The sequence below is a fragment of the Hyla sarda genome, chromosome 2, assembly GCF_029499605.1.
Source record: "Hyla sarda isolate aHylSar1 chromosome 2, aHylSar1.hap1, whole genome shotgun sequence".
NCBI classification, from domain to species: domain Eukaryota; kingdom Metazoa; phylum Chordata; class Amphibia; order Anura; family Hylidae; genus Hyla; species Hyla sarda.
In genome coordinates, this window is record NC_079190.1 from 196,658,232 (window position 1) to 196,668,383 (window position 10,152).

The window sequence follows — 10,152 nt, forward strand, 5'->3', positions numbered from 1 at the left end:
GGCGGGGAGTAGCTGCCAGTACTCAACCAGAGGACTAGGTACCCTGATGCCAGTGGCATTTTTCAACTATTATTTACTTAGAAACTCCCAAGCATCTCAGTGCAATTTATAGTATCCTGGACTGGCGATTTCTGCACCAGTTTTATGCTGCCCGCGGTTTGGACTGCATAAAACTGATGACAGGTTCCCTTTAATCAAGCAATTTTTACAATTTATTTTTTATCATCATCATCATCATCATCACTGTCATCCTCAACTGTTTGATTTGTTTTCTCACAAACCAGAACATATGAAAAAAATAAAGTGAAACCTCTATCACCAAATGAAGTCAATGAGATGCGAGATGTATTATCAAAGAACCTTTACCAAATACGTCAACGTGTAAGATGTTAAACTTTATTATGTTTCCTATTTAGATGTGTATCAGAAAATACAGCAGACCAGACTTTAATAAGGTTCTGATAAACACTGGTGTTTTAAAGGTATGCATCAGGGTTTCCGAATTGTTGCTGCAGTCTGCAGCTCTATTCTTGAGACCCCTGACAAAAACCTGATTAGTAGAAGTCAATGGGGTCCATAAGATTATTTGAATACAACATCAACCATGGTTCTCTTATAAATTGAAGTCATGACACTAATGAAGGTTTATTTAAAAAGTGCCTTAGAGAAACGTGCATAGCTTTTGAACCTAAAACTAGCTAGTTATTCAGAAAGTATAGTAACTATAAAATCTGTAAACCAGGCTAACACCATTGTGTTTATCTATATAAATAAAACATAACGTATGTGTGTATTTAAGTCTATATATATATGTAGCTGGAGATATTAAACTTGCAACACATGTTTCATATATGTAAAATAAAAATATAGTACAGTTTCAAGATGTCCCGATACTGACATCCTCAGCCTGAGAGTAAAACAGCAGGGCACATGCTAGTCTATAGGACTTTTGGTACATCTTCTGAGTGTTATTCTAGATTGAACAAACACTTACATTGATGTGATCTAAGGTGATACAAGGTGCTCAACTCCAAGTGCAGTTGTGCACCTACATTGGAGTGTAGGACCTGCACCTATGGATCACAATGTGGTTTCACAACTGTGGTTAATGTAAACAATGACATTAGCTAACCCTCAAAATTGATGTAAAATTGAGACATTAGCCAGTATATCCTTATATGAAGGACACACTTGAGCCCGCACACCACGCCAAGGTTTCTCAAGTGGTGCTGGTCCTATCAACTAACCTACCTGGCCAGATAAATAAAGCCAGGAACCAAATTACGACAGCCATAGGCCCGGCTTGCAGATTGCTCCTCAGTCACCTCCAGTGTGAATCTAAGCACACATACAATGGGAGGGAGTAGACAAGATACAAGCCCCACCCTGGTTGGTTCATTTATAGCAGGCCTCACAGGTGAAACCCTAATGCTACCCAGCAAGATAAAAGGGTGCATTAGTATAAGCTCTAAGCAAAGACATAATGGCTTATATTTGCATTAACGTGGTTATAGCAGGGAAAACTCAACCTCAAGTGCAGTTGTACACCTTTGCTGGGGCGGAGGTCCTGCACTTGTAAACCGTTGCTTAGGGCAATCCCCAGCAAAAATTGCATACAATGGAGGATGCCTGCAGACGGTCACAAGTACCACAATGGCATCCTGACACCTGATAAACGTGTATGTGGATGCGTTAACCATGACTAACTTTAAACAAACACTTACATTGATGTGATCTAAGGCGTTACAAGGTGCTCAACTTCAAGTGCAGTTGTGCACCCACGTTGGAGTGGAGGACCTGCACCTATGGATCACAATGTGGTTTCACATTTTATATATCCTGCACATTTAAATATCCTGCTGGGAGAAGACACCAGTGTGGGAGAGGGCAGGACAAGAAGCCTAACACTGCTGTGGCTTCAGTAGACTGGGAAAGCCGAGTGGCATGCATAATTTAACTGTTCAGTAAACAGGTTCAGAGGAAAGTTAGTCTGGGACAGGGGGAGAAATTCACCACAGGCTAAGAGAAGAGTGAGGGGGACGGGGCAAGGGAAGACATCAGTTTGGGGGTAGGAAAAGAGAATAGCAGCACGTAGAGGGCAGGACAAGAAACCTATCACTGCTGGGGCTTCTTGAGACTGGGAAAGCTGGGTGGCATGCAGTATGCTTGTATGTGCCAGCAGTGATTGAATTCTCGTAACTCCTGCACTCCTCAATTCAGGAGTGTAGGGAGGACAATGCTTCACAGTACCCAATAATACTCCCGAGGTTAAGATGAATATCAGTTTAATTCAAGGAACATAAACCCAGTAACAGTTGAAACAAGCAGGAACTTTTAAGCAATGGATTTCTATGCATACAGTTTGAGAAATTGAACAGAACCACATATTAAACTGTAGGGAAGTATTATCAGTTCATCATCGACGTGTATGCGAAAATTGAAAGTAAGCGTCTTCTTTTTATTTGTTATAATTGTTGATTTTCCCCTTACACAAGGTTTAGGTACGAAGACCGGGCAATGCGGGATACTCAACTAGTATAATATAAATAAAACCCTTTTTATACCAGCTATTGTGTATGAGTAATTAACCTCTTGGAGACTCAGGGCGTACCTGTTAGTCCTGGTCCTGCTCCCGCGATATAACGCGGGGTCATATCAGGTAGGTCCCAGCGTCTAACGGTAGCCATGACCTGGAGCTAATAGCGCGCATCACTGATCGCTATTAACCCTTAATAGTTGATCACCACATCTTAACTGTAAAAAAAAGCATTCCCGGCAGCTATGTTGGGCTGATCAGGACCACCGCAGTGAAACCGCGGTGTCCCGATCAGCTAGGATGCGAGCGGAGGGTTTGTTTCCTACCAAAAGTTTGATCAAAACAAAAATGTACCGATAAAAACTTCAGATCACGGCGCAAAAAATGAGCCCTCATTCCGCCCCGTACGCAGAAAAATAAAAAAGTTATAGGGGTCAGAAGATGACAATTTTAAATGTATAAATTTTCCAGCATGTAGTTATGATTTTTTTTTCAGTACCAATACAAAATAAAACCTATATAAGTAGGGTATCATTTTAATCATATAGACGTACAGAATAAAGATAAGGTGTCATTTTTACAAAAAAATGTACTGTGTAGAAACGGAAGCCCCCAAAATTTACAAAATTGTGTTTTTTCTTCAATTTCGTCGCACAATTATTATTTTTTTGTTGTTTTAGCCAAAGATTTTTGGGTAGAATGACTGATGTCATTACAAAGTAGAATTGGGGATGCAAAAAATAAGCCATCATTTGGGTCTCTAGGTGCACAATTGAAAGGGTTATGATCTTTAAAATGTGAGGAGGAAAAAAACGAAAGTGCAAAAATCCTGAGTCCCCAAGGGGTAAATATAAGCAATGACTTTCTAATATCATCTCATTATATTCCATTTCCATTGTTGCAGACACTTTCCTATAACAGACACAACCTTTCAAGTGGGACCAATGAAAAACAAGCCAAAGAAATACTGATTCGTCGAAGGCACAGCATGAGAGACAGTATAAAGAAGCATAATAGTCTAATCACAAGGAACAGAGCGGTACATATGATTTGCTTTTTGTATTATGATTTATTGTTTATTAGATTTATCCTATTACTGAGAAGAAAGTTAACCAAAAGAGAATAGAACTTTTGCTTTATATGGTTGCAGTAGGTGAGGCGATCTTTTGCAGGAGTATTTAATTGAGGGTCTGCAAATACCCAGATAATATGAAATATTATGGAATTATTAGCTCATAAGGATTCCACATATTCATGATGATGTCTTCTTTTATCAATGTGCATATTACCATGATGGTGCCTCTTGGTTGGGATGGGTTACCATAACTAAGTCTAAGGGGAGAATCTAGATTGACTTGGACATCCATAGCTGCCTATGGGTTGGGCAGACTGCAAATGAAGAATAAATGTCATGTTATAGGGAAATTAATCTTAAAATGGGAGCAATTATATTTTGGGGAGTGTTCAGGTTAGTCTCCAGTTGCTCATACAATACAGGATTATATGGGTGTGCTTATACAACTCATCCCTTAATTTCAGTGGGATCGTTTTTTAACTTGTGGCTTCATTTGATGCAAGAAAATAAATATTATTCCAATGAAATATAAACACAATTCTCCATAGAACAGACAATCTATTGTATTATATAAAAATGTCACAGGTAGAAACATTGCTAGTACTGATAGCTGCATGACTTGTTGTGCGTTTCTTTTATATAGGCCACAACACACCACACTCGGTATTTGTCTCTTCCTGGGCACACAAAGCTACCTGAAGCACCACCAAGAAAGAGTGTAGCCTCCTTTAGAGGTAAGACTTCACTAAAATATTAAACATCTGTGCTGTTGAAATGTTTACACACTGCACTCGGGCTTTGGGTACAAATCTAAACAAGGGAACATGGAGTTTGCATATTCTGCCCATACATGCGTGGTAATCCTTTAGGTACCCCACTTTTTTCCATACACAAGAAGAATACCGATAAATTAAAAGCACTAAACAAGAGTGAAAAATGTTATTTTCTTCCAGTAACAGTGCCATACCTATCCATGAGTAGTCTGGCATTCCATTTTAACTCAATTGAAGTAAACAGGGCTGTGCTTTAACACCAGACAGAACTGGTCATGTTTTTCTTTATACTGGACAACACCTTTGTGAAGTGGTCCTAATATGGGCAATCTTAAAGGGGTATTAGAAAATTGTATTTAAATATGACTATCCCTTCAAGATATATAACTTACTAATACAGTGTTATCACAAATTGTACTGGCTTCAGCATGTTTTTGCATGATTCCTCCGTGACACGAAGCCGTGTAGTTCTTTTATTTTCAATGTGGTGTTGCTTCCCTGGCTTCTCCCTCTTTCGCTAGACAACGCATCATCCATTGCTATCTTAGGAAGCTTTGCTGGATCTTGTCTGGGAGCTCAATCCCAAATTACTTCTATCACCACCTCTGACCAGTCCCTACAGCCTATATCACCACATCCCTGTCATATACACAAAATACATATATATATCTTTATTGGGGCACTTAGGGAAGAATGAGGTGTCTTTACAGCATGTGGCTTTGTGCTGAACAAGGCTACTGGCAGAGAAACAGGCAGAGAATGAATAGCAGGTGCTGCAACCTCACTGATGTGTGATAGTCAGCTGTAAAATGAGGGAACTGTCAGGAGTGTTGTGGGAGGAAAGTAGGCATCAACTATGATGAATTACTGAGGGAATTGTAGTACTGAGCAACAGCTCAACCAGGAATTGCAATGAGGAAGTGAAGGACCCCCAAAACAAATGGATTTTTGGTGGCTTTAAAATTGGGGTAGACAGGTAAGGAATGCTATATACATCTACAGAATTTTTATTTTAACCAGATGCCGGAGTATGCCTTAAAGATTAAGGCCTGTGTCCTAATATTGTGATTCTATACTACGATAGCTTCGTATATTTTCCTTAATAGCTTAATAAAAAATGTTTCCTTAATAGCTGTACATGCACTCTGACCACCACTGATAGATGGAACAAAACAAAATGTTGTGCCCTTTTCTGTTTGTGAAGTTGAAATGTTGGGCTATAGATGCAAAGCTATTAGAACAGCAATAGCTTCCCAACCAACAAAGTTCAAAGTATCCTCTAGGTTTCATCTTTATCCTGCTCCTGAATGTGGAAGCTGGACTTAAAGGGGTTATGCAGGACTTAAAGGGGTTATCTTTTATCCAACAGAGCTGACTTCTTCCAAAAACAGCATTATACGTGTCCTTAGGTTGTGTTCAGTATTGCAGCACAATTCCATTGAAGTGAATAAAGCCAAATTGTAATACCACACACAACGTTAAAGGAGTACTCTGCACCTAGACATCTTGTCCCATATGCAGCACCCCAAACATTTGCACCCTACAGACCAGGCTAGGACCTGCGGGGAAGGAAGCAGCATGGTGGTAGCTGGGGTGAGTGAGCTAACCATGGACCTGAAGCCTGCAACAGTAAGTGACAGGGCAGTTACAGTTAAAAAACACAGATGAAGAGGTATAAACACCTGTGAATTAAAAAAAAATATTAAAAAAAACTTCTTATGCCTCAATGACATGCCACATGTCTTATAACTGAGGTTAAAAGGAGTACTGTTGTCTTCTCTGGCTGCTTGATAATCTACATTTCCCAGCAATTTGCTTAGCTCTGCTCTACCAGCCCCACCTTCTTGCTCTGAGCAGCAGAGAGAAATTCAGTGTCTGATTGGCTAAGGCTGCGCACACCTTCCAGTTCTCAGCACTAAAGAGAGCATGAATCATCAGTGCTGGGCAGAAAACATGTGATCTGTGTCTCTCAGGAGGGTGGGGGCTGCTTTCAGAGAGGGGCTTTGACAGAGCATATGGCTGGATGATGTCATTCCCTTACTTCATGCATGTAAGTGACAACCAAAGAGGGGAAACTGTCTAAATATCATTCATTAACTATATAGAGCAATTAAGTTCATGAGAGGGAAAGACTGGGCTATAGGTTTAGTTTCCTGGAGTACCCCTTTAACCTATTCCCAGAGTTATAATGTAAAATTACACTACTAGTTTATCTTATTCTATCTAACCTGTTATTTCATGGTAAGTCATGACGCATGTAAGACTGAGAAACCATTATTCTTTTTGTATCTGCACAGTGGGTGATTGTGACTCAGATGGTGGTAGCTCCAGCCAAGAGTTAAATTTCTACCCCAGAGCGGCTGACATCTTGCGGAAGGAGAGGCATCGACGTGCTCCATACAACACCAAATTTGAATGGACAGATGAAAAGCAAAATGGCAAAGCAGAGAACTCTAAAACAGTGAGTGGCTCCCCATTGCAAGGAGAAGTTCTGGAGCCACTGTTACCTAAACCAAGGTTTGGTACTTTGAGAGATGACAGGGGGCCATATGAGGAAAACGTGACCCCAGTTGCTCCACCAAGGGTTAGGCGACCATCTGAACATGACAGTCAAAAACAGCGATCTAGAGAGAATAGACCTCACCCTCGAGCACCAAAGTAGTGAAACAAGCCTTAGCATAGAATTGCTTTAAAATTTAGAAAAACTATTAAGTTATTTTACTTGGTCTATTTAATTCAACTGGGCTGCAGGATACCATGTATTTTACAACATTTCTAGTTTTAGTTACTGCAGATGTCTTTCCTACAGACGGATCAACTTTTTGTGCAATATAAAAAATGCTTGATAAAGTGTTTACACAAGTGTCATATTCGTGTAATCCTTACCTTGTAAAATGGTTGAAAAACAAACATACATATAAAAAAAACAGGGTAAAGACATCTGAAAGCATGTCAATCGACTTATATGTGTCCATGTGTATAATACTGTATATGGCACATTGCACTGATTTTCTATTTCCAGGAACCTGCAGGTAGGAAACCTGGAATAGTATGAAAGAGAAGAGACTGTTTTTATTATATAAAGACTGTCGATGCACAACTTATTTGTACTCATAACACATGATTTAAGGGTATACCCACCCATGAATGTGTATTTAATACTTTATGTCTTGAGATATAATCTACATAAAAAGTAACTTCCCAGAATATTGTATTATGTATTATGTTATTGAATATTATTACAACATGCTGTAACATTATGATCATTGGGTGTCCAACCTATGGGACTCCCACCCTTGATGAAGGACTATGGCTGCTTCAGATTTATCTTCTGGCTTCTAACCATCATACAGCATAGCAAGGCTAGCTGTAGAACATCCAACAGTTAAAGTAATTGGTCAACAGGACTATGGGGTAAAGTGTAACTTCTCTTCTGTCCCACATGTGCACACACCCTTAATATCCTTCATCTGGGTAGTGGGGAATGTGCCTGTCTACATACTGGTGACTAACAATATTCAGCCATGGGCTATGATAAAGGGTGCAATTCCAATTATCCACTAATAAGATTACTTAAATTGGCACTCTCATTAAAACTAATTTTTGCTAGTGCACTCCTTATGGTAAATAAAAAATCTTCCTAATGTACTTTGTTAAAAAAAAAAAAACATTTTCTATGTTTTATTTGTGTTTAAAAAAAGCTGCCACTAGGTGTCTCCCTACTTGTCCAGAGCAAATTTTCCCCATTTTTTGCACAAACTTTGGACTCCTGCTGGCCTGGCAGAAGTCCAAAATCAGGAAATGCTGAGGGGTGTGTGTGCAGCCTTATCCAATCATAGCTCATTTCACACTGAACTGCTCTGGGCTGTGTGTAGCAGAGTGAGGGAGGAAGTTGTCACCTGTATGGCTTTAGATGATGTCACATCTGCTGGGAAATGGCCCTTCCCAGTCTGTGAATACTGACTCAGTCAGAAAATACAGAGCAATATCAAGGTAGAAAACTAACAAATAATAAAAATAAAGGTAGGGGGTGGTTTATCATGATGGGGCAGTAAACTGGGAGGATTATAACATTTAACAAGATCCTGAGAGGTACTCTTTAATGTAGATTATATCTTTAAACATTTGCAATGCATGACTATTGAAATAGATCATCTAGCCTGGCCAGTAATAACTGTAAAGGGAATCCTAAAACCCTGATCCCCCAGGCATTTCAGGATCACATTGCCTACTGATGTGATTCATTTTCTAGAGATATTTACATTAGACTGCCCAATTTAATGGAAGGGAGATTCTTTAGCAAAATGCATTTGTGCCAAAAAAGTGGCACTCCTGTCTTGTACCACCTGTATTTTGTGCTTTATACACTAGACTGAAAGGTGTGACTTGGAAATATTGGGTGTAATATTGGGAAAAGGGGATTAGTTTGATTTGCAACAACATGCAGAAAACTTTTGGTGCAAAATATTGGCATTAAAGAGGACATGTGGCCAACCGCAAAAATGTAGAAATTACATAGTTTAGGGTACCCTGATCACAAACCTTTTTACAGTTTCTTGATACACCCTCCCGTTCCCAAGATATAGGAGTTTACAATTTGTCTGATAATTTAGGGAATCAGATGGATGTGAACTTACTTTTAATAATGGGAGTGGCTATCAGGTGATAGGGGGAATTACACAGTCAGGAGTTTTTGTACATTTGTACATTTAGGAGTGTGAATGTCTAATACAAAGCCCCTGACTGTATAACCTCACCCATCACCTGATAGTTATTATTAGTTATTATTAAAATTAATGGGGTTAACCAGGAATCGAAAAAACAGAGATACTTTCTTTCAAAGACAGCTCCCCGTCTGTCTCCAGGTTGGGTGTGGTTCTGCAGCTCAGTTCCATTGAAGTGAATGGAGCCAAGTTGTAATACCACACCCAAAGTTGAGATAGACAAGGAGCAGTCTTTGAAAGAAAATAGGTTTGTTTTTCGATTCCTAGACAACCCCTTTATGTTCCGCCCACCTGATCATAATTCAATCAAATTTTTTTTTTTTTGGGGGGGGGGGGGGGGGGGATTGGAAGCAGATCCTCTAAGTAAGCCAACGATCAGGTGGTGCAAAGAAAGGAAAAAGCATCTAACGTGTCAGGCAAGATACACAAATGTATCATACAGTGTGGGCCATTGAAATAAATTTGGCCATTGTCAGACTGGACTAAGTTAGTAACTCTGCCTTGGTGTGTTCTGCAGCAATTTTCAATACTTGAGCACTTATTGTCTGTAAACCTATTGTTCTGCATTTTTTTTTATGTTAAAATCTATTTGATGAACTTCTGTACATAGATAAATTCATAAATATTTTAATATATACCTTGATTTTAGAATGTTATTTATTACAGTATAAAAGTGGAAATGTTTTTGTTTTACCAACCTATGCTGAAATACACTACTTATTTTCTATAATAAACAAGACATAAATCTGCGCAGCGTCTTGGTCTTTTTTCTCCCTTAGACTAGAGGTTTGTCCATGAAATAAAGCTGTAGTGAGGAATATTTATCGTGATTGGGGTACATTGCAGGATGTGTAGACATGGCTGGTCTGTACACAGTGCATTTCCATGTCATCATGTCTTATGAGGTAAAATTGTTGGCTTTCAATAAAACATCATTTTGTCAACTGTTTTTAAAATTTAGATCAAATTTGTTTTAAATCAGATTCCGCCCACAAACATTTTGGGAACTGACTGGTATAGGATACCTTAAAAATTATATTTCAT

General features: G+C 39.1%; 1 protein-coding gene across 1 annotated transcript in view; it reads left to right on the top strand.

Annotated features, from left to right (window-relative positions):
* Positions 1-9,217, top strand: part of LOC130357778 (sodium/hydrogen exchanger 2-like) — an 80,564-nt gene extending 71,347 nt beyond the window's left edge. Inside the window, exons 9-12 of the mRNA XM_056560525.1 lie at positions 285-381; positions 3,441-3,575; positions 4,255-4,345; positions 6,682-9,217. Coding sequence (XP_056416500.1) covers positions 285-381; positions 3,441-3,575; positions 4,255-4,345; positions 6,682-7,046 — 688 coding nt within the window. The 3' untranslated portion in view covers positions 7,047-9,217. The remainder of the gene's footprint in view (positions 1-284; positions 382-3,440; positions 3,576-4,254; positions 4,346-6,681) is intronic.
* Positions 9,218-10,152: the final 935 nt, after the last annotated feature.